The sequence below is a fragment of the Dendropsophus ebraccatus genome, chromosome 9 (genome assembly GCF_027789765.1).
Source record: "Dendropsophus ebraccatus isolate aDenEbr1 chromosome 9, aDenEbr1.pat, whole genome shotgun sequence".
In the NCBI taxonomy this organism is placed as follows: Eukaryota; Metazoa; Chordata; class Amphibia; order Anura; family Hylidae; genus Dendropsophus; species Dendropsophus ebraccatus.
The window spans coordinates 107,169,635-107,194,241 of NC_091462.1; the positions used below are offsets into that span (position 1 = coordinate 107,169,635).

At 45.8% G+C, this 24,607-nt stretch overlaps 1 protein-coding gene across 3 annotated transcripts; it reads left to right on the forward strand.

Annotated features, from left to right (window-relative positions):
- The first annotated feature begins 1,813 nt into the window (after positions 1-1,813).
- Positions 1,814-24,326, forward strand: SREBF1 (sterol regulatory element binding transcription factor 1). 3 transcript variants are annotated; one of them, XM_069984249.1, is made up of 19 exons: positions 1,814-2,114; positions 8,446-8,898; positions 8,999-9,294; positions 9,381-9,515; positions 11,599-11,817; positions 11,956-12,070; positions 12,379-12,557; positions 12,824-13,025; positions 13,348-13,529; positions 14,307-14,568; positions 14,663-14,829; positions 14,922-15,090; positions 15,547-15,655; positions 16,586-16,695; positions 16,936-17,068; positions 17,303-17,465; positions 17,859-18,050; positions 18,446-18,557; positions 22,289-24,326. In XM_069984249.1, exons 1-19 carry the CDS (start codon positions 2,009-2,011, stop codon positions 22,507-22,509), a joined length of 3,525 nt encoding a protein of 1,174 aa, XP_069840350.1. In that variant the 5' UTR covers positions 1,814-2,008; the 3' UTR covers positions 22,510-24,326. The 3 variants fall into 3 exon arrangements, with proteins under 3 accessions (XP_069840350.1, XP_069840352.1, XP_069840351.1); XM_069984251.1 differs by lacking the exon at positions 22,289-24,326 and adding an exon at positions 20,398-20,987; XM_069984250.1 differs by lacking the exon at positions 1,814-2,114 and adding an exon at positions 5,074-5,216.
- The last annotated feature ends 281 nt before the right edge of the window (positions 24,327-24,607 follow it).

The window sequence follows — 24,607 nt, forward strand, 5'->3', positions numbered from 1 at the left end:
TTTTGTAAGAGCTGGAGAGTCAGGGAACACAGATTTAGAGCAGGGATGGGGAAGTTTCAGCCCTCCAGCTGTTGCAAAACTACAATTCCCATCATGCCCGGACAGCCAGTCGGCTGTCCGGGCATGATGGGAATTGTAGTTTTGCAACAGCTGGAGGGCCAAAGCTTTCCCATTCCTGGTCTATATCATATGGGGCTCCAACATGACAACATTGATGATGACGTATGTTGATGACATCATCGTCTTCAACGTTATGAACATTATCGCCAATGTGCATGTGGGTATTGGTTAACATTAGCATAAACTTAGCTGACATGGATCATTGACATAGACAACAAAGTGACGTTATAGAAAACCCTGAAGATGTCCCCCCTCCCCCCATTCCACTGTAGGTAATCCCCCTGTTTGTTAGTCCTCCGCCCAGTAGATATCCCCCCAGTAGATAGTGCTCCCCAATGGTAAACATCTCCCATAGTGTCCTCCATGGTAGGTATGTCTCTTAGTATCCCCCTTGTAGAAAGTGTCCCCCAAATTGGACATCTCCCCTTTAATCCTATCCCCCAGTACATAGTGTCCCTCATTGTAGGCATCTCCCTTAGTAGATGACAGCTCAGGAGGCCCAGTGTATTGCAGGGATGGGCCCCCTGATACTGTGGGCCCTGTAGCATCCACCATGGCTGCTACAGTGGTAGTTACGCCCCTCGTCATCATCATCATCGCCAATGTGAACATCAGCTGAAGGCATAGACCATAAAGTAAAGTAAAATTTTTCTCAGTTTTAACTTAGGGTCCATGGCATCTCATGTGGGGCAACCAGCCAACATTGAAGCGGACTTGTGTATATAATGACATCACCAACTTCGTTTACATCATCAGTGTCGCCATCGTGCACGCGTCAGTGTCCAATTAGTTGACGTGGACCATAAGGGTGGACAACAGAGTGAGGCTATGTTCATACTACGTGAAAGTACCGTCCGTACTTTGTGTTGTGCGGAACAGTGCCTATTTTGCTATGGGATCCCGGCCGGAACGTATACACATCGTATACGTTCTGGCCGGGACCCCGTGCAGCGCCGCAAACAACTAACATGTCAGTTTTCTGTGTCCGCAATTCAGTGAATTGCTCCGGCCGCTTGCTTCATTGTGTCCTATGGGGAGTTCTGATGCGGGCGCGCACTGATGCGCCCTCATCAGAGCACTGCGGCCGGAAACATCATCCGGCCGGTACTTAAGAATGATCTTTGCAGAGACCGGCCGGGTCACGGAACGGCCGGTCTCTTACGTAGTGTGAACATAGCCTGACATTTGATAATCCAGAACATTCTCTAATTTCAGCTGACGGGATCCACGATACGTCATCTAGGGCAATGATGACATCATTAACGCCAATGCTTGTGTGAACACGAGCATACGATGAGGTGATGGACTATTGTTATACACAATCCACTGACATTTCTTTACTCTGGCGTCCAATAAACTTGAAAATGATCAATTCTTATCAATTTTGTTTTTTTTATTATTATTTTTAAATTTGTAATCTAAATCTTACGATGCCAGATTTAAAGGGATTCTCCTGTATAATGTGATGTATGCTGTATACTATTGTATAATAATGTACTGTATACTATCATGCATTGCTGCGAGTCTCCTGCAGTGAGAGGGTTAACAAGTCGGCAGAACCTGCTATGTAAAGTCTCTGCTTGCAGTGCAGGGTAGAGGGGGGGTCCAGGATATTATGGGAGGAGGGGGGCCGGCCCAGGATATGGTGGGGAGGAGGCCGGGGGCAGGGGTGTCCATCTAGGCGCCTCCTTCTGCCTCTGCAAGCTCCTAGCAGCTACAGTTTGCCTGAACTTCCTTAGTGCTTGTTGTAGATATGGGGGGGCTTTAACATTAGACCCCCTACCTGCGATCTGTCAATTACTATAGACTTGTATGGGAATAACGCCCATGCCCGACACAGGGCAGAGATAATAGAAGAAGAAGACAAAGAGGAATACAAAGTGTCAAGATGAATGGTATTGGATATGATGAGAGTTCCCTGGACCACCTGGACCCCTCTCTGTCCCTGCATGAGAGCAGCGACATAGACAACGCCTTGCTGAGCGACATAGACGGTAGGTGACCCAGGACACTTTATTAGTGCCGGCGGGGCTGGCATGATTGACAGGTGGCGGCAAGAAGCCTTTAAAGCGCAGGGTGCTATAGTGGGACTGGTCATTGCTTTCATATTGCTTATAAGAATGTAACGCGTTTCAAGCCAAGTGTCTTTCCTGTGTGATTTCAACAATTTCTTTATTTTTCTTCTTTTCTTGTTGGCGTAACTGTGTCAATTTCTGTAAATTTTTATGGCATTTAATGGATTGAGGAAAAGTTGCACGTTTTAAGACGCATTTCAAGCGCAGGGGCCGCAATGTTGTAGCATTGTAATGCATGGAAGAATTCAGTTTAGTACAATATGTGGTGGTGGGGGGGATCGGGGCGGCACGTGTTCATTTGTAGTACACCGACAAGGTTGAGGATTGTAGTTCTACAACTGTATGGCGTTTCTGATGATGGGGGGGAGGTTAGTGGGTGATGGGTCGGTGGGGTGAAGGCTGTATTTCTGGTTCTCTGATACGCTTCTCCATGTGCGTCTTGTCTATATGGAATCCTAAGGCTTCCTAGGGCTGCTGGCTGAGGCTCCGCCCCTTGTATGACATCACGTAGGGTTACTGTCGGTCAATGTTCTACTGCTGAGCTGTTTGTTAGCAGTGCTGCCGGGCTGAAACGCGGCAGGAGTAGTAGTCATTCTTATAGTCGCATCATTTATTACTATTTCTATGTATTCTGCTGACAGAGCCGGGCAGAGAGGGCATGAGAATTTTTTTTTTCTGCACCCCTTTTTTTTATTACCTGAAATGCGTCGGAGTTGATGTAAAATAGAATTTATGGCTGAGCACCTAGAAATATATACATTTTTTTAAGATTACTTGTATTCCCTAACAAGAAAAAAAATTTCGCCTTGTTCGGTCCTTGGCCCCCAAGGTCATTCAGTGCTTCAATATACAATGAAAGGTTCATCGATGTCAGTGTCATGATATCCCCCATTTTGTTTTGTTTTTAACTAGTATGTTGTTCTAAGTTTGGCGCCATGGTGTATTGCTGGTTGTATAGGAATGAATCATCAGTATAACTTTCTCGAATATCTAGTCGTAGCGGTTGGGTTACTTTCATCGGTGATTATGTGGGTCACTGTTATCGTGCTGCTACTGGACGCCCTCTTTTGTATGATGTTGAATTAAATGGCGCAAAAAGTGACGTTGATTGGGTTTGGGAAGCATCAAGGAGCGTAGATTATTTTCAATCATTATTTGGTGAGGTGATAAACTAATATGGCCGCCATATTACATCCAACAAGTCACCAAGCCTTCTAGCCAGACCCTTGTGTCTGGCTAGGCTGTAATCCATGCAGTATCTGGGCTGAAGGAAAGCTGGGTGACAAGTGAAATGTAGAATCCATTTCTCTTTACGCTTTCACTCAGCTGCGGCTCTTTCACGGCCCGGTTGTGCTGATTCAGGGGACTTTGGCGGCACAAAGCCCCATGTTTATCTCAGGTACACATCACAAAGGCTTTGCCGAGCCAGGTTTCCTGGCCCCTGACTAGAACAGTCCAGAGGGGGCGTCATTCAGCTGCGGGATTGTAAACAAGGCTTATATAGAAAAGCCTGGGGCTTCCTGAGCAGCGAAATAACACAAACTACGTCCAATTGGTGCCAGGTATGTGCCAAGGTATAGCGGTACTGTGGCCTCACCACCAGCCTAATGTAAAGTCTATACCAGGATCCCCCTAAACAATCAATTTTATTAAGGGGGCAACACTATTATATTGCTGTAAATTGGTGGGATGCAAAATTGAAGCAAATCTGAGTGTCTGCCAATATGGCCTCCTTTACATCTAAATAATAGGGGTCTGCCACCCAATATATCTGCCCATCCTTTCGTGTCCTTCTATCCATATGGACCGGCTTCATTCGCCAAAGAGGGGTTCACAAAATCTCTGTCAAAATAAATATTATTGCAGTCAAAAGGGCGAAAAGCAAATACGAGGGCAATGTCTGCTTCCGAGAGGTCAGACTGGTAAAGAGCGGACACTGACCTCTGCTTCTCTAAATATTGGTTGTTCTATATAGATATGGTGGGGAGCTGGATTCGCCATATGGTGGTAAAGTACACTGGGAGATATTCTGCCGCATACTTGCACGCTTTTAACCCTTTATACGGTTGCGTTTTCCTATCCAGATTTGTGGCAACCAATGGGACTAATCTACATCCTCCAGATCTGATGTGTTTTTTTTGCTAAAAATACGTTCGGCGTGGGTTAAAAAGAGAACGTTGGTGTAATTCCAATGTGAACTATCATGAGTATTTCACGCATTTTATGGCGTGTATTTTGATGCATTAACATGGATTTTTCGGAGTGTGTTTGAAACATGCTACAAAGTGCTTGTATTCTGCACCAAATTCTGCACCAAATTGTCTGCCGTAAACGGCAGACAATATATATTTTATTTCTTGCACAATTAAAATGCGTCGGAATAAGTGTTATGAATTGCAGGAAGCGGCTATACCCCATTGAACGAAATTGTGCGAATAATATGCTATTTGCATGTATTCTTATACAGAAAACCTATGGGTACTTGATCAGGTATATGGATGTGACGGTGTAGTGTTAGTGACATTGCACACCCTTGTGGCCTGCTCTTGCACCATACTGGTGTGTAGGTGACTGGTAGTAATGTACACAGTGCAGCCGCCTGTGAATGTCCTATAATAACCCTGAGGAGGTGGAAGCTCCTGTGAACGCTGGTAACCTTCAGAGACGAGGCTGGTTCCTCCTCGAGGATGGCCAGGCTGGGCTGCTTCTTACAGCTAGCCCTGATTGGCCCGCCATAGTCACCTCATCTCCCAGCTCTGATTCATTCTCCTTTGCCCATAACTCCATCCACAAGAGGTGGAGCTGCTTGACAAGAAGGAGGAGGAAGAGGAGGGTGTGGGAAAATAGAAAAAAAGCAATAGACATATGCACAGGACCCCGGGGCATAGACTTTACAGGTGGTAGAACTGCAGCAGCAGCATTTAGTGAAGCATTAGACGTCTGGGAGGGGAGACTGAGAATATTCGGGGAGCCTGGCTCTTCGCCTCTTCTCCAGCGTGCCCATGGAGTGCACTTATGAAGGTACAGAACCATCAAAGTCTTTTGTAGTGTTTATTTTACGGTACTTGTTACTTAGTATACTGGATGGTGATCAAAATATCTTGGAAAAAAATAAATGAATTTTTGAGCAAATTAATTAAACAACAAAAAAAAAGAATGATAATGTCACTTAATATTACAGCACTACATTTTTTTTTCTTAAATCAGCATCTCCGCATGTATGGCAGCTATTCATTTCCAGTGTTGGTAGAGTTCCATCGCTGCCGCCGCCACCATTCATTCTACTTATTGAGGTGATAAATAGGTGATCAACTAAACCAATCCTATTTAAGGAGCAATAATATAAAGCTGTGTTCACACACGTCACCTTTCTTTATGGTACTGCAGCGTTTTCAACAAAAGGACTACAAAAGTACCGCAAAGGTGCTGCCGTCTATGGAGCAGTCTTAAATAACCTGAAAAGTAAGTGTAATAAAAAATAACTACGGGCCGCGCCAAAAGAGTTGAAAAGAAGAGTTTCGAGTGGAGAAAAGAAGTGATGAATGCTAGCCGTACCAGCAGAGGGACCAGCAGAAGTCAGACACAACCCTTTCATGACCGTGATGACCACCATCTCATTCCAGTTTCACGTAACAATCATAGGATGACTTCAAGTGACCTGCAAAAGGTATAGTGGGCTAGGACAGTTCTAGGATGGTGGGGTAGGACAGTTCTAGGATGGTGGGGTAGGACAGTTCTAGGATGGTGGGCTAGGACAGTTCTAGGATGGTGGGCTAGGACAGTTCTAGGATGGTGGGCTAGGACAGTTCTAGGATGGTGGGCTAGGACAGTTCTAGGATGGTGGGGTAGGACAGTTCTAGGATGGAGGGGTAGGACAGTTCTAGGATGGTGGGCTAGGACAGTTCTAGGATGGTGGGCTAGGACAGTTCTAGGATGGTGGGCTAGGACAGTTCTAGGATGGTGGGCTAGGACAGTTCTAGGATGGTGGGCTAGGACAGTTCTAGGATGGTGGGCTAGGACAGTTCTAGGAAGGTAAGCTAGGACAGTTTTAGGAAGGTGGGGTAGGACAGTTCTAGGATGGTGGGCTAGGACAGTTCAAGGATGGTGGGCTAGGACAGTTCTAGGATGGTAAGCTAGGACAGTTCTAGGAAGGTGGGGTAGGACAGTTCTAGGATGGTGGGGTAGGACAGTTCTAGGATGGTGGACTAGGACAGTTCTAGGATGGTGGGGAAGGACAGTTCTAGGATGGCGGGGTAGGACAGTTCTAGGATGGTGGGGTAGGACAGTTCTAGGATGGTAAGCTAGGACAGTTCTAGGATGGTGGGGTAGGACAGTTCTAGGATGGTGGGGTAGGACAGTTCTAGGATGGTAAGCTAGGACAGTTCTAGGATGGTGGGGTAGGACAGTTCTAGGATGGTGGGGTAGGACAGTTCTAGGATGGTAAGCTAGGACAGTTCTAGGAAGGTGGGGTAGGACAGTTCTAGGATGGTAAGCTAGGACAGTTCTAGGAAGGTGGGGTAGGACAGTTCTAGGATGGTGGGGTAGGACAGTTCTAGGATGGTAAGCTAGGACAGTTCTAGGAAGGTGGGGTAGGACAGTTCTAGGATGGTGGGGTAGGACAGTTCTAGGATGGTGGGCTAGGACAGTTCTAGGATGGTGGTCCAACATCAGGTCCCGTAATGGTTAGCTAGAGACCTGGATCATTGATGATGGGGGGCAGGACAGCTAGGATGGTGGTCCAACATCAGGTCGTGTAATGGTTAACTAGAGGCCTGGAGACCTGGATCATTGATAATGGGGGGGGGGGGGGGGGGGGAGGACGGATAGAATGGGGCCGATGTCTTTGTGAAGGACTTGTGACTTATGGACTTATCCTGAAAGAAAACTCTGGACTACCCCATGTCACACAGCCAGAAGGATGAAGGATAGAGAGCCACCAGATCAGCCTATGGACCAGAACCCCATAAAGTTACCAAACAGCAACAGTCTTACGTTTTTATAGGTTTAGCATATCTGTTCTTTTTTTTACACTTTTAATGCATAAAAACAAATATAAATTTTGAAGTAAAAATGTTCTCCAATAATATGTTTCCCATATACACCAAGCATGCATTAAAGTGTACCTGTCATGCTGGCTCGCTGCCAAATCAGTTCTTCTGTTAATCCATAAATTTAAATCTCCTTGGATACCATGAAGTAATGAGACCTTAATGTGCGCGACCCTTGTTGAATCCAATGGGGGTCGCATGCATTACGGTCTCATTGTGTGTTAGTATCCAAGGAGACACAAACTTAGAGGAATTTGCTGCTGATCGGGCAGCGGGGGCCATGACAGGTACACTTTAAAATCAGGAGGTGAAAAGCCCTTTTGCTGGGAAGTGGAGGGGGCAGATTTATAACAACTTGTACAGCGGAACATTGGAGCAGTTGCCCATAGCAACCAATCAGATTCCAGCTTTCACTAAGAGGCCTTTTTTATTTTTATTTTAGAAAATAAAACCTTGAATCTGATTGGTTCCCTATACTAGGAAATGGCCGATAATCCAGCGCTTGACTTCTTGTATCCCGGCACAGGAACATCTATGAAGGATGTATGTATTCGCCATAGGTATCTACCATAAATGGTGAAACAAGTCCATATGCATAGGGCCCAATATCTATACCAGTGTTTCCCAACCCGTGTCTTTCTATTTGGTGCAAAACTACAACTCCCATCATGCAGGGATTTGTAGTTTTGCAGCAACTGGAGACCACGTTGGGGAACACTGTGTAGGACTGGCCCACCTCCGAGGGGCCCCCAGCTTTAGAACCTGCACAAACACTGATTGACATGTCGTGTCTGGTTCTTCATTGGTGGGCCCCCAGGATTATTTCCTCTGGTGGGCCCCAGATACCCCAGTCCGACACTGTAGTCGTGTCTAGGCCATGATGGGAACTGTTGTTGTGCAACACCTGGAGAACCATGGCTACAGGAACACTGCTCTAATTGGGTCTAGTCACATCTACTGCATGATGGGAGTTGTAGTTCTATAGGGTCTGGCTGATATTTCTCATCAAGCGACACAAGGATCTGGCAGCTTGGAACCTTGATTTTGTTTTCTTCCATGAAAATCTCCTATATGTATAAGCGAATGAGCCTCCATCTCTATAGTAGGACTGAGGCTTGCTGGCAGGTCATGTGGGTGGTAGGCTCCATGTTCTTCTTGAATTAAATGTGAAGAATAATCCATAATCTTGTTTCCCTCTCCAGATATGCTTCAGCTCATCCACACTCAAGACAATGACTTCTCAGGGTTCTTCGATAGCCCCTTTGTTCCAATCAGTACCCCCACCCAGGATGTTGCCCCCAATGTGGACCTTGCCGGAGGTGCAGCGCTCAGCTCCTTGGAGGGATTACTGGCAGCACCTCCACACTCAACCCCCATGAAGATGTTCTCCCATTCCTCGCCCAGTTTCCAGAGTCCACCTACCGTGTCCCCACCACAAAGTGACTTCACGCACCAGCTGAAACTTGGGATACAGAACCTGATCAAGGATGAGCCCATGCAGACGTCCCCCTCTCCTTCGCACTCTCAGGGCAAACTGCAGCCGGTGCCCCAGCAGATGCAGAGCATGACGTTTGGGAAGAACCTGGTGACACCCATGCAACCTCAGTATAGCACCCAGCCTGTGACTGGATACGCAGAGCAGCCCACCTACACAGGTAATTGTGGGGTGATGGATGTGGCTAGAGGTGGCCATGCTCCAGGAAGAAGGACTCTATGTGGTTTCTCTATAATGTCATAAAACTCCTTATTTTACAGCAGCACAAAGTGCTCCGCCACAGCCGAGTACGACAAGTCAGCCATTGCAGAGCATCTCAGGCCAGCCGCTGCAGAGCATTGCTGCTCAACCCTTGCAAAATGTGGTGAGCCAGCCTCTACAGAGTGTTGTGACCCAGGCTCCGACCCTGCAGACTATGGTTGCCCAACCGCAGCAGACACAATCTGCACCCCAAATTCAGCAACCCCTAACCATCCACACCCAGAGCCTGTCTCCCCAATTCCTGACCACCACCACCAATACAGCTTCCATAACCTCACAAATCCAGCAGGTTCCGGTGAGTGAGGTGGCCGCCATGACGCCAGTGTACCATTGGGTTGGGTCTTCTCTGGATTATATTACTGAGATTAGATTTTTTGACAGGTTCTGCTCCAGCCTCATTTTATTAAAGCTGAATCTCTGCTGCTGACTGCTGTGAAGGCTGACACCACGGGGATAACTGGAGTCAAAACGACGCCAACCAGCACCACCATACAGACCACCCCGCTGCAGATGCCGGTGAGTGGAGTAAAAGTCATAGAGACCTAAACGCATAGAAATTTGTATGGATAAAGAGGCATTTTGCAACAGCATGGAGTCCCCCTTTCCCTGCCTGCAAATACAGACATCCACCAAAGCAGTAAATAATAGATTGGTAGGAGGAGGATGCAACTGCAGGTACAGAAAACATTTTGGTAGATTGGTAAAAGGAGGATGCAGCTGCCGTAAAATAAATAATTTTGGTAGATTGGTAGGAGGAGGATGTAGCTGTTAATGTAGAAATACTTTTGGTAGATTGGTAGGAGGAGGATGAAGCTTCAGGTACAGAAATACTTATGGTAGATTGGTAGGAGGATGAAGCTGCAAATACAGACATACTTTTGGTAGATTGGTAAGAGGAGGATGAAGCTGCAGGTACAGAAATACAGTGGTGCCTTGGATTAGGAGCATAATTCGTTCTGGGACCATGCTTGTAATCCAAATCCACTCTTACACCAAAGCAAATATATTCCTATAAGAAATAATTTAAATGCAGACAATTTGTTCCACACCCCAAAAATAATGGATTTTTTAATTCTGAATAACATGTAAAACAAATGAAACAAACATTTAGAAACAGCAGAATCTGTGATATTATAAGTTACTGTACAGTAATGGAGAGGATGGGAAACACAAGGGCGGACAAAGACTGCAGGGAGCAGGAAGGAATGAGCAGGGCAGATGTGGGCACATACATACAGCACTCTCTGTCCGGGGAGAGAGGGGTTACAGCTATGGAGAGATCACCTCCACAGTCCTGTCCCCTAATGCAAGCCCCAGCCTAAAGTGGATCTGCTATGATTTGGAAGGTGAGGGAGACTTCCTGGGTCCGAGTACAGTGCTGTAGACCCCGCTATGCAGATCATGCCCCTCCCCCACTCCCCCTCCCACCCAGTACAGGGAGCTCTTAAACCAAAGCAATGCTCTTAAACCAAGTTACAATTTTGAAAAACTGTGAGCTCTTCTTGCAAAACGCTCTTAATCCAAGTTACTCTTAAACCAAGGTACCACTGTACTTATAATAGATTGGTAGGAGGATGAAGATGCAAATACAGATATACTTTTGGTAGATTGGTAAGGGGAGGATGAAGCTGCAGGTACAGAAATACTTATAATAGATTGGTAGGAGGATGAAGATGCAAATACAGATATACTTTTGGTGGATTGGTAAGAGGAGGATGAAGCTGCAAGTACAGAAATATTTATGGTAGATTGGTAGGAGGATGAAGCTGCAGGTACAGAAATACTTTTGGTAGATTGGTAAGAGGAGGATGAAGCTGCAAGTACAGAAATACTTATGGTAGATTGGTAGGAGGATGAACCTGCAAATACAGATATACTTTTGGTAGATTGGTAAGAGGAGGATGAAGCTGCAAGTACAGAAATACTTATGGTAGATTGGTAGGAAGATGAAGCTGCAAATACAGATATACTTTTGGTAGATTGGTAAGAGGAGGATGAAGCTGCAGGTACAGAAATACTTATGGTACATTGGTAGCAGGATAAGGCTGCAAATACAGACATACTTTTGGTAGATTGGTAAGAGGAGGATGAAGCTACAGGTACAGAAATTCTTTTGGAGGTGGAGGGGAAACTCCAGAACGGCCTGTAGAATGCCTCAAGCTCACATAGATATTAATGTACATTCCTATAGTTGAGAGTTGAGAGAGAGCTTAAGAGTTATTATAAGTGCTTTGCATGCAATGGCAAATACTTCAAAGAACCCCTCCACCTAAAGCCTAAAAACTAAGGTGTGACTGAAGCTAAGTTCAATAATATATTTACAGAGGTGCAGGAAGCTAAGATCTGGGCTGCTGTATGCAGGGTCTTTGCAATGAACAACACCTGTCTGTGTGCTTTTATGTATTATCAATGTAAAGGCCCAATAGGATAAACAGGTTCACTACTCAAGGACAATTTAACCTTCTCAGTGCCCTACCCTGCATACAGCAGCCTATATCTCTGCTTCCTAAAGGATAGGAAAACCTGAATTCTTCACTGAAGATCACAGTTACTCTATTATACTTATACTTATGCCTTCCTGAATGTTTCACAATTTTAGACCTTGGTGAGCGGTGGGACCATTCTGACCACCGTGCCAGTGATGATGGATGCCGACAAGCTGCCAATTACCCGCTTAAACGGCAACGGCAAGATGGCCATGCTGAACAGCAAGGGGGAGAAACGTACAGCGCACAATGCCATAGAAAAGCGCTACCGATCTTCCATCAACGACAAGATTATTGAACTTAAAGATCTAGTGGTGGGAACGGAGGCCAAGGTACGTGACGGACCAGATATTTGGGTCTGCTTTACTTTTATATATAACATCTGGGGTTGGATTGGCTGTGATGGTTTGTAGCGGTAACTGGTGCTTATTGGGGGATGTAGATCTCAGTTCTGGTTTTTCGGTTTATAGTTGAATAAATCAGCCATTTTGAAGAAGGCCATCGACTACATTCGCTATCTGCAGCAAAACAATGTGAAGCTTAAACAGGAGAACATGATGCTGAAAATGGCGGCTCAGAAAAACAGTAAGGAGGCTTTATTTATTTATTTATTTAAAGAGTTTATCCTAAGTCATATGGTGTCTAAGCCATGTATGAATATCTGATCTATTATGTTTACAAACCTCTTCAGTATTTTCGGTATCGGTCACTACAAGTAATCAGAGGAGGGAGATGCAGCTGCAGTTTCACTCTCTGTCTATGAGACTACATGCTGTGAGAGGGGAAGGGCAGCTAAAGCTGGAAGACATATGACTGAACACAGCTATGGCATCACGCTAGAAGGAGCTGTTAGTTTATTGTCCATCAGTAATATGTTGCCTATTCCATTGCAGATACTTTGAAAGATCTTGTTGCTGGCACTGGGGTCAATGTGGATGGAATTAAGGCAGAAATGATGGAAGTCCCAACTCCACCTCCATCGGATGTTGGTTCCCCATCGCACACTGGAAGCCCCCTATCTCAGTGTAACAGTGACTCAGAACCGGACAGTCCCTTCAGTGATGAAGCCAAGGTAACATATCATCATCTGACCTTCTTATATCTCATCTCACAGGTGCTTTCACGCATACAGAAACCTAATATGCCACGTTTTTAGGATGGCAGCACAATTTTACGTCTACGTGATTTATTTTTATCTCCTTTTTCCTTACCTAACAATTGACGGGGGAAGGGGCCAGGGGATAGGTGTTGGGTTTTAGAATAGTATACAGTGCTTTGGGTATGACTATTACTGCCCTGCACCATACTCACCATTCTGCTGTTTACTGAATGCTTTAGGTAGAGTTGAAGCAAGAGAGTCCCACTCCTCCCAGTACAGGGATGCTGGATCGGTCCCGTATGGCTCTCTGCGTTTTCGTCTTCCTCTGTCTCTCCTTTAATCCCTTATCCTTCTTGATGGGAGGATCTACGAGTCAAAAGGTCTCAGAAAGTTCCAGTGTTCATGGGGTTGGAAGAAGTATGCTGGAAGTGGGCCCCTCAGGTAATGTCTAGAAGGGTTTATGGTTCTGTCATGATGAGCACAAGTGAAGCACGTTTGGCTTCGTACAAACCTGAACACTTTCTTAGCTGAAGAAGTTGGATGCAGCCCTAGGGAGTCCTAGAAACATGAATACAGCCAAAGGCCATAGGCTATATCCATGTTTTCCAGGACTCCCTAGGGCTGCATCCAACTTCTTCAGCCGCCTGTGATCAAAGCAGAGAGTTCAGGATTGGATGAAGCCGAGCGTGCTGGGGGAGCGCTCATCTCTAGTACTCACTACTATGTGATGATATAATATGCAATTGTTTTTTGCTCCCTGTAGAGATGTCTTCATGGTTTAGTTGGTTCAGCCCTTCGGCTCTTCTCTGGCCCATAAACCTCATCATCGTCCTGGCCGTGTTCATCCGGCTTTTCATATATGGTGAACCCGTCACCCGTCTGCACTCGGATTCTTCTGTCACATTCTGGTGTCATCGGAAACAAGCTGATGTTGATCTGTCTCGGGTAAGATGAACCTGGTGTAAAATAAATGGCGCTGGAATTAGACTGGGAACTTTGCATAGTGGAAAGGTTCCCTATCCCGGCCCTATTGGATCTGACCTTGGTGACGGTCACAAGGGCACTTTTAACATTCTAAATGTGACAGCAAACAGGGAGTTCTGACTGAAGGGAGTTATATTAAGATGAAAATGTATGTGATAAGTGAGGGTCATAATGGGCAGTAGAGTTGATCGAACAGGGCCGAAGTTCAGGTTCGTACGAACCCGAACCTTCGGCATTTGACTCCCGCTGCTTTCCCGTTCCGTGGGGAAGGTGGAGACAGCCCAGTACCGCCTGGAAAACAGGGATACAGCCTAGGTAATAGTACTCGGGCTGTCTCCACCTTCCGATGGAACGGCAAGACGGTGGGAGTCAAATGCCGAAGGTTCGGGTTCGTACGAACCTGAACTTTGGCCCTGTTCGATCATCTCTAGTGGGCAGATTAGATCAGCAATTAGATCAGCAATGTGTATGCTGGACTGTCATTACATTCACTTGCTATGGAGCTGTGACCTTTGTAGTTGGCTTGTACTTTAAGTACTTTAAGTTAATGGAGCTCCATTCACTTGTGTGAAAAAAGAGGGACATTTTTGGTGGGAGTTTGAGCAGTCACCAACAGGTAGGGGATAGAACTGGGATACCCATTTTAAAAGAACACTCCAAAATTAAACTAATACTACCTGAAGGGCTGCCGGTGATGTTCTATCATCATAATAAGATTTGTGTCTCTCCTTCCTCTAGGGTGACTTTGCTCAGGCCTCACTCCATCTCTGGAAAGCCCTGAAAGCTTTAGGCCGACCCCTCCCCACCTCCAACTTTGATCTCTGCTGCAGTCTCACATGGAGCATCATCCGCTATGTATTACAACGGTTATGGGTGGGCCGCTGGCTGGCTGGTCGGGCTGGGGGCTTCCGCAGAGACCACCAGCTGAAAGATGACGTGCGCAAGAGCTGCAGGGAGGCTGCCCTGGTTTACCATCGCTTGCATCAGCTGCACATGACAGGTATTTAGGAAGCTTAGCTAGAAATGCTGTTAGCGTACTACATCCGTGCACTAGTGATAGAGGACATGTTGACTCATTCTCTGTCTTTTATTAGGGAAGCATGCAGGAGGTCACCTCTCAGCTATCAATATGGCTCTCAGTGCTGTCAATCTGGCGGACTGTGCAGGGAACACTCTTTCGGTGGCCACCCTGGCAGAGATCTATGTAGGGGCCGCATTGCGAGTTAAAGCAAGTCTGCACCGACGCTTCCATTTCCTAGCGGTAAGAGAAGTAAAATCCCTGCCCTTTGTATATATATATCCTGTGCATTGCCGTCACATCCTTCTTGAGTCTTATCTTGTCCCTTTCTGCAGCGCTTCTTCCTCTGCAGCGCCCGCCAGGTGTGTTTGGCAGAGAGTGTCACCATCCCTCCTGCCATGCAGTGGTTGTGTCATCCTCTAGGACATCGATTCTTTGTAGATGGCGACTGGACTGTGAGGAGTTCTCCCAGAGACACCATATACAGTACAGCAGGCAGTGCAGGTACTTACATATCATATACAGTATACAAGCAGCCTTCAACCTGGGGCCACACAACCTCCAAGATGCCCTGAGTGGTTGGTGGAAAGTAGGGTTGTGTCTGCTGGATTTATGTCACCTGAACCAGTGTTCTCGGAGGGAAATGCCAGTGCCAGAGCAGTCTGGCTGCCTTATTACCCCTCTCCTCCCCATAGCGAACACATAAACATTCGACCACTTTGGCTTCTTTGAAGCAGAAACCGCACAGAGGCTAATCTGTGTTAAAAAAAACTTAGTTTAATAGGCATCATACATGCGACAAATCCTCAGCAGAAATCCAAGGCTATGCCTCTAATATCTGCTATGGACTCCACAAAAATCTAGTGCCCTAAGGATATGTATATGGTGAAGCAGCTGTGTGTATCTATCTGTCTTGCTCCTATTGGATTGTGATGAACTGTGTGTTGTGTTTGGGGGCAGTGGACCCGCTCGCTCAGGTGACTCAAGCTTTCCGTGAACATCTCCTGGAAAAAGCGCTGTATTGTGTGGCCCAGCCGGAACAAAGCAAGCCGCTGATGGAAGGAGAGGGGTGAGTCTGATGCTGTATCTATACATTGTTCTGTTTGCTACATGCAAGACACTCTTAGGCTACGTGCACACAGAGCAAAAGTGGCAGAATTCAGCGTCGAGAATTACACAGCCTCCCTGTCATAATGACAGTCTATGGGAGGCTTTTGTGAATAAACATGTTCATGTAGCGCATTGCTACGTGTAATAGCTAAATGTAATAGCAATGTGCAGCCCACGGCTGACGATTGCCCGAACAGTTAAAGGGGTTATCCAGCGCTACAAAAACACGGCCACTTTCTACCGGATCTCGCGATCCGGGGTGATACTGTCTCGCAGATGAAGTACCTAGACTCCATCACTACTATTACTACTCACAACATTTACAACAAGATCCATACATGATGGGAGTTGCGAGTTTTCATTCAGCGCAGACATTCACCTGCATAAGAAGATCTGCTGTTTGATGTGTTGTCACGCTTGAAAAAGACGACGGAGGTCGTCGAAACGTCGCTTCTGACATTGTTGTGCTGTTTCACCATGAAATAAATCACGTTTGCTTTTGCTAATTTGGAGTGCTCAATCTTGTTAGCTGCTAAAGAGCAAATTGCTGAAAAACTAAGGGCCCTTTTACACGGAAAGATTATCTGACAGATTATCTGCCAAAGATTTGAAGCCAAAACCAGGAATGGATTTGAAAAGAGGAGAAATCTCAGGCTTTCCTTTATTACCTGATCTCTGTTTATAGTCCATTCCTGGCTTTGGCTTCAAATCTTTGGCAGATAATCTGTCAGATAATCTTTCCGTGTAAAAGGGCCCTTACTGCTTGACACCTTGACAGATCTTCCATGTCTCAATGGGTCGGAGCTGCTCGGGCAGCATAAGGGAGCGTTATATGATGACTGATCCCTGTATGTTCCATGTTGTTTAGTTTTGGTTCCTGTCCTTCTAGTGAGTTCTCGGATGCACTGGAATACCTTCAGCTTCTGAATGGATGCTCAGACGCTGCCGCAGTCACCAATCACACCTTCTCCATCAGTTCCAGTATGGCCGCTGTTACAGGTGAGCTCAATATGAACCAACCTATTGTTCTATAATCCCCCATTGCCAAACTACTATTAGGTCTGGAGCTGTTGTGTTTTTACCCACAATGCAGTAGCTAAGCATGTGACCTGTGCAGATATGCTATGTTGGGTGTATGGTGGGAATTGTAATATATTCTAGAAAGTTTAGAAGAATTTTATATAATTTTATTTGACTTTTCTTCCATTTCATTTCATCTTCCATCTTCCACCTGCACAGGGACAGACCCAGTCGCCAAGTGGTGGGCATCCATAATCATTGTGGCTATTAACTGGCTTCAAGGAGACGATGAGGCGGCACAGAGGTTATACCCGCTGGTGGAGTACATGCCGAAATCACTTCATGCTTCTGAGTGAGTGCGGGGGAGGGGATTATATAAGAGATCGCACCATAATGGCACTTAAAGGGATGTCCCAAGATTACAGCTTATCACCTATCCACAGGGTGTCTGATTGTTGGGGGTCTGACTATTGAGGTTATATGAAGAGATCAGTGGTCAAGCATGTAGCGAACTACTAGTTTACTGGGCAAGATGATGACCACACACATCACGCATGTACCTATATGTTTGCCTTTCCCTATACAGAAACATGTTGCCAAAGGCAGCTCTATACACCTTCAAAGCGGTGCGGACTCTGTTTGGAAAGCAGGACAGCACACAGGTCAGCCTGGGTCAGTGTGAAAAGGCCAGCGGATACCTCAGAGACAGCCTGAACGCCAGTCCTTCCAGTAATGGCAATGTGGATAAGGTGAGCAGAAGCTAGGTAGAAACCTTCATGAACATTCCAGCTCTTCTTCTTTGGATGGCGGCCCTGGTGATCACTGTGGCTGTGGTGCATTGTAGTTGCATTGCATGTTCTATCCACTATGTGCAATGTATCTGCAGTGCAATACAGAGGCAGTGGCTGGCCTACGACTCCCGGACCGTGACTGACCCTAATGACACCTGTGCTAACATTACATCAGCTGTGTACCTACATGTATCATCCAAATACTGATTATACTGGTGAGAACTTTGCTTCCTACAGAGATACCTAGGAATCCTGTGCATGAGCTATGTCTGTCTGTCTATCTATCTATCTTTTCTGTACAGCATGCTATGGTATTTCCCATGTTACAGATTCCATGTCCTCTTCCTTTAGGCGGTGCAGTTCCTTATGTGTGACCTTCTCCTGGTGACCAGGACTAACATCTGGCAGCAGCAGCAACAGACCTCCCCAGGGCAGCAGCCGAGTCACATTCACCCAGCGTCCCCCCAGGAGCTCAGGGGGTTCCAGTTAGATCTGAGCAGCTTACGCAGATTAGCACAATCATTCAGACCGGCTATGCGCAGGGTGAGTGCCATATTGTACATCTCATCATATATGGCTGATGATGGGGATGATGCACCTTAGAGGGTTAGGGTCCTATTACACGGAACAATCATCGGCCGATAATCGTCCCGTGGAATAGGAGGCAACGATCAGCTGACATCATTCATGTCGGCAGATCATTGAAGTCGTTTGTGTTTCAACATGTTGAAAGACAAACGACTTATATAGCAGCGATCTATAGCCGCTGCTCCACGTAAGAGGAGCGGCGGCAGCAGACTGCCGCTATATCCTATAGGCTGCCCAGACGATCAGCGATCACCCGGGCAGCCCCCCCCCCTCCCCGGACTCACCCGCTTGCTGCTGCCGCGTGGACAACCAACCTAAGCCACCAACTTGGGCTGTTTTGTAACTTTTAGGTCTTTCTTCATGAAGCCACAGCTCGTCTGATGGCGGGTGCCAGTCCAACACGGACACATCAGCTTCTGGACCGGAGCCTTCGTAGGAGGGCGGCTCCTTCAAGCAAAGAAGGTAGGTTGTTGTTTTTATATTGACTGTAAGCTTGGAGCACTGGTTGAGCGCCATGCCATGACACTGGATGGTGCTGTATAACAAAAGTGCGGTCAATGATAACCAATTAAATATTATCTTACATGTACCATCCCTTTAACTAGATGCTGATTGGCCGCTGTGGGCAATAACCCCTTGTGTTCCATATCCTTCTGATTAACCCTTTCTCCCTTCCTAATTCACGAGCTGCCCCTGAACTCTCCCCATACTGAAAGGGTTAATGAATAGGATGGTAATAATGCATGATAACAGAGAGGCAATGCAGATCAATCATCTCTTCATAGATGGAAACATTCAGGCCGAGGGTCCATGGCGGGATTTTCTAAAATAGCTTCAATAACCCTATTTATAGAAAATCACAGCAAAACCGCAATGGAACCGCAGTTTGTGAACACAGCTTTAAGGTGGACGGTCGGGTGACTGTGTGTATAATGTTTCCTGGCAGGAGAGATGGAGAATTGTCAGTGATTCTCTACAGTAACCCATAGTGCATGGACATTAACAAGCCAAACTAATTGTGCTGCAAGTAGGCAGCCATTATTTGTTGGCTAAGAATACTTGTAACCAAGGAGCTGGGACTTAAAGAAGTACACCGACAATTTTTTTCTTTCAAATCAACTGGTGTCAGAAAATTGTCCAGAGCAGCATCAAATCCCCATAAAAAGCCTCTCCTGCTCAGAGGTGGCAGCAGAGAGCGCTATGTCAGACTGGAAAGAATACACCACTTCCTGCAGGGCATACAGCAGCTGATAAGTACTTGAATACTGTAGGTTTTTAAATAAAAGTCATTTACAAATCTATATAACTTCTCACATAAATAAATCTATATAAATCTAACACCAGTTGATTAGGAAGAAGAAAAAAAATTAAAGGGTAAACTAATGTTAAAATATGAATGCCATCAGTATTTATGTACAACCACAGAAGTAGAACAAAAAGATGGTTCCAAAGATGCTTTGCAGCAAGGCATTGCAATGGAACGTCTCTCCTGCTGAGCGGGTCACATTGACGCTGTATGCTGCAGGGGTATACATAGGGATACCAGCAAAAAAGCTAGCTTATCTAGGAGGAGGAGGGCCCATTCATTTCAGAGGGTATTCACACGTAGGGGTTTATATGCTAAACACAGCATCAAATCGGCTACGTGTGAACATACCTTAATGGACTGAACAAAGTCACTAGTAGGCTAAAATGTTCCATTAAAGTGAATGGGACCACCATGGGTTACGCCATGGTATATGTTAGCATTCCTTTTTACCCATACCCCGATGTATTGCAGCGGCGTACAGCCTAAATATGGATGAACCCAGTGTTACCTCAGCATTAGGATAACTATGTAGGGGTCATGTTTTCCAGCTGATTGTTGGGGGTCCTGGATTGTGGACCCCTGATGACCACACATTGATAGCCTATTCTAAATACCCATGTGCTACCTTCTTATGGTCCTGCACAAAAGTACAGAGATCCACGGTGGTCACTTGTCACCTCTGCATTTTCCTTGGGTAGCCGAACTGTTAGCATACCCTAGTATAAGGGGGATATTGTATAGGAAGCCTGGAGGGAAGGTTTATATCTGTGGAGCAGAGGTCTACACAATAGCCGTGCCATGCTGCCAAATGTCCAGATGTGTTGCTCTATCATGGACTGTCACCAGGTCAGCTACTGAATACTGATTGGACCAGTGGGTGGGATGCCCCTTTATTATCTTCAGTTTTCATAGTGTGTAATGCATATGCAGTGGGGGCAGATGGATGAGGTGTTAGAGGAGTCAATACTGAAGCTACTTCTCTTTCATTTGCAGATATAGCGCGGCTTGTCAGCTGCAGCGTGACCCTCCCGACCCTGCCCTGTCAGTAATTGTCTGTCAGCGACGCATAAAAGAGAGCTGCCCTGTACTTATTGGTTTCCACAGAGAGAGGAACCTGTGCAGGAAGTCGACACAGACCAGAGAAAATCACATTTCAGAACTTTTTTTTTTTTCTGTGTACGGCTGCAATGCAGCCCCAGGAGCACGGGCAACAAGGAGACTGTAAAAACTGATCATCGTGTGGGACTGTTGGGCACAACCAATGAATCAGACCTACTGTATTGAGCAGACATTCATTTTAATCCTCAGGCCCTGGGGGGCGGAGCTGACAACAAGCAGACAATCCTTGTGTCATGCTCCGCCCCCTTAGGCCCTACACTAGGTATAAGATTGTGTATCAGTTCAGCCTGTTGGACTCCTTAAGGTAGAGAAGTCAGGGGTCCAGCATCAGTCTTAGTATACCCCATACTGCTCCGGCCTGTGTTTTATGGAGACAGACGTCATGTTTGAGTGCTTGTAAATATATATATTATATTCTATATCTGGCGTTTGATCTTTAAAATAAATCATTTTGAAATGATGAATTGACTGCAGCTGCCTCTCTGTAATCCCTATAGTGACAGACAAACATGGCCGCACACTGGGTCTGCTGATAGTAGCCAATCAGATCACTTCTTTTTGGTTGATTACTATGAGTTTCTCTTCTGGTCAGGTGTGTCACATTATTCCTTGTCTAATGAAAACTTTTCATTCTCACATATACTTTCTGTCAGATCCCTGTGTATTTCAAGATCTCCGCTTGCTGTCCTTCATTAGGGTCATTCATTGTACACTAACACTTAAAATGTGCTCCAGCTGATCGCTGAGGTGTTGTGATCACACACTGATGGCCTATCAATATTTGTAATTAGAAAACAGGATAATGACAATGACACTTGGGGTACAGGATAATGACACTTGGGGTACAGAATAGTGACATAATGACACTTGGGGGACAGAATAGTGACACACTGACACTTGGGGTACAGGATATTGACACTTGGGGGACAGGATAATGACACTTGGGGTACAGAATAGTGACATAATGACACTTGGGGGACAGAATAGTAACACACTGACACTTGGGGGACAGGATAGTGACACTTGGGGTACAGGATAATGACACGCTGACACTTGGGGTACAGGATAATGACACTGACACTTTCGGTACAGGATAATAACACTTTGGGTACAGGATGACATACTGACACTAGGGGTACAGGATAATGGCACAGTGACACTTGGGGTACAGGATATTGACACTTGGGGTGCAGGATAATGACACAGGGTACAGGATAATGGCACACTGACACTTGGGGTACAGGATAATGACATTTGGGGTGCAGGATAGTGACACTTAGGGTGCAGGATAATGACACGGGGTACAGGATAATGGCACACTGACACTTGGGGTACAGGATAATGACATTTGGGGTGCAGGATAATGGCACGCTGACACTTGGGGTACAGGATGACACTTAGGGTACAGGATGATGACCCACTGACACTTGGGGTACAGGATAATAACAGGGTACAGCATGACACTTGTGGTACAGGATAGTGACACTTGGGGTACAGGATAGTGACACTTGGGGTACAGGATAGTGACACTTAGGGTGCAGGATAATGACACTTGAGGTACAGGATAATGGCACAGTGACACTTTGGGTACAGGATAACACAGGGTACAGGATAATGACACAGGGTACAGGATGACACTTGGGGTACAGGATAATGACACGCTGACACTTGGGGTACAGAATAATGACACTTGGGGTACAGGATACTTGGGATTCATCTCACTATTGATCCTGTGACTATGATTCCTCTCATCTCTCTCCACCAGGGAGCTGTGAAGCGACTCTACCCACCCGGGAACACGCTGAAGCTCTTCTCTTAGCCTGCCGTTATCTACCCCCTACATTCCTATCTGCCCCAGGGCAAAGGGTGGGCATGTTGGCTGAAGCTGCCCGCACCCTGGAGAAGCTTGGGGACAAACGTACGCTGCAGGACTGTCAGCAATTCATCCTGAGTTTGGGCAGCGGGACGGCTGTGACATCCAGTTAGGAGGCCTCTCTATACCTCTCCTCATGGCACCACTATGGCTGTGGAGACAGAGACATGGCCGCTGAGTGGCGCTCACAGCTCTCTTCAGTATTCACTAAAATAAGCGGCGGCCATGTTTAAATGGTTGTCAAATATTTATATAGCACCATACGGTGATTTTATTGGGCGCCTTCAGTTCACACATAACGGGCGGCCATTTTGCAGGCCTGCACCCTAGAGACTGTTACCACTGTCATCAGGGGTCGGTCATATACTAAGCAAACAAAATGGTCGCCTCTATGATGTGCGGATGAGGGGGACCCCACAGAGACATGATCAGATAGCGGTAGAGCAGCTTCAGTCTATTCTTGAGGCACAATTTAAAGGGGACCCCCATCTCCTTCCTGAAGTTGTTCACTAGAGGTTCTGACGCTTATTGTTCATCAGTCGGAACTATTGTAAACAACGGGCATCCATTACTTCCATTGTATATGAGACCCCTATATAGGAGGTGACCCCTTAAAGCACAACTCCACCCAAAACCATATTGTCTGTAGCTGAAATAATATTCAGAATATATTTTTATATAATTATATGGAGGGGGCGCTGGTCATACGCCCCTTGTATCGGCGGAGTCTCCTATGTGCCAAAAGCAGTTGTCACATCCCTTCAACAATACAGGTCACCTGATTCAGTATGCCGCATCATGGGAGCTGTCTATATACATAAAACAAACCAGTTATCCACTTAAATTGTATGTATAGACCATTACGGTAGGGGAAGGAGGCAGCCATATTGATCAGTATTAAACTAAGATTCATTGAGATGCTGAAAATACATATGAGGCAATGACTGAAAAACAAAATGGCTGACTCAATTATCGAGACTTTACTTAGTGCAGGGATGGGGAACCTTCAGCCCTCCAACTGTTGGAAAACTACAATACCCATCATGGCTGGACAGCCAAAGGCTGTCCAGGCATGATGGGGATTGTAGTTTTACAATGGTTAGAGGGTCGCAGGTTACTCCTTCTCCCTCCTAGGAACACCAGGGCATGACTCTCACCCCTAGTGCCTGATCTGGAATGTACTCCATACATATCCTATAAGCATTTGCACTATAGAGTTGGACTATTTAAAGGAGTTATCAGCTGCTGTATGTCCTGCAGGAAGTCTGGGGAGCAGGAGAGATTTTATATGAGGATTTGCTACTGCTCTGGATAGTTCCTGACATGGACAGAGGTGGCAGCAGAGAGCACTGTGGCAGACTGGAAAGAATAAACCACTTTCTGCAGGACATACAGCAGCTGATAAGTACTGGAAAACTGGAGATTTTTAAAAGAAGTAAATTACAAATCTCTGGCACCAGTTGGTTTGAAGGAAAAAGTTTTTGGGGAAACAACCCCTTTAACATCATCTTCATATCGGAACATCCCACAAGTAATCACTCGTCATGGACAGATAAACGGGGTGCACCTCCCTACTACTGTTTCATCGGTAATTTTCATCTTCATACAGATCATGGTCTCAAATTTTAGGACCATGATGCTTTGCAACAAGGAGCCACGTTAAGACGTCTACCCAGAAGAGCTGTGGCCTAGAACTGTTGTTAGCCCCCGGCTGTTAGTATGACCTCCATTTCTATGTTGACCCACCTCCATATACGCAATGCCCTCTCACCATGTACATAATACCCGACTACCGGGGCACCGCCTGATTGTACAACTTCTCAGATCTTATTTTCTTAGCGTTTTTTGTACAGAAAATTTTATTCAGAAATATTTATAATTTTCTTTTATAAGGAAAAAAATGATAATAAAGTAGTTTTTTTGCTCTGCATTTCAACTCCGGGACTTCATTTCTCCTCCTCCTCATCATCATCCACCTCTGATCTGAAAGGATATTAGACAAGAACAGGACCTTTATACTATGGTAAGTGAGACGTGTCAGTTTAAGGCTCCTACTAGACTAAACGTTTTTTTTTAACGATAAACGATTGCACGTGAGATCCTTCATCGTTAAACTGAAATCATTTACCGTATTACATAGAACCATAGTCGTTAGTTACAATCAGTACTATGATCATTTACTCCATCTGATCCCAGCAAATGAAGACACGA

What these genes read in the sequence shown, in the direction of transcription:
- SREBF1 (XM_069984249.1), top strand. Translation starts at nt 2,009, where the DNA reads ATGAATGGTATTGGATATGATGAGAGTTCCCTGGACCACCTGGACCCC. An exon ending in CACAAATCCAGCAGGTTCCG is followed by an intron (nt 9,295 to 9,380) that starts GTGAGTGAGGTG and finishes ATTTTTTGACAG; the next exon opens with GTTCTGCTCCAGCCTCATTT. An exon ending in GCTGGAAGTGGGCCCCTCAG is followed by an intron (nt 13,026 to 13,347) that starts GTAATGTCTAGA and finishes TGCTCCCTGTAG; the next exon opens with AGATGTCTTCATGGTTTAGT.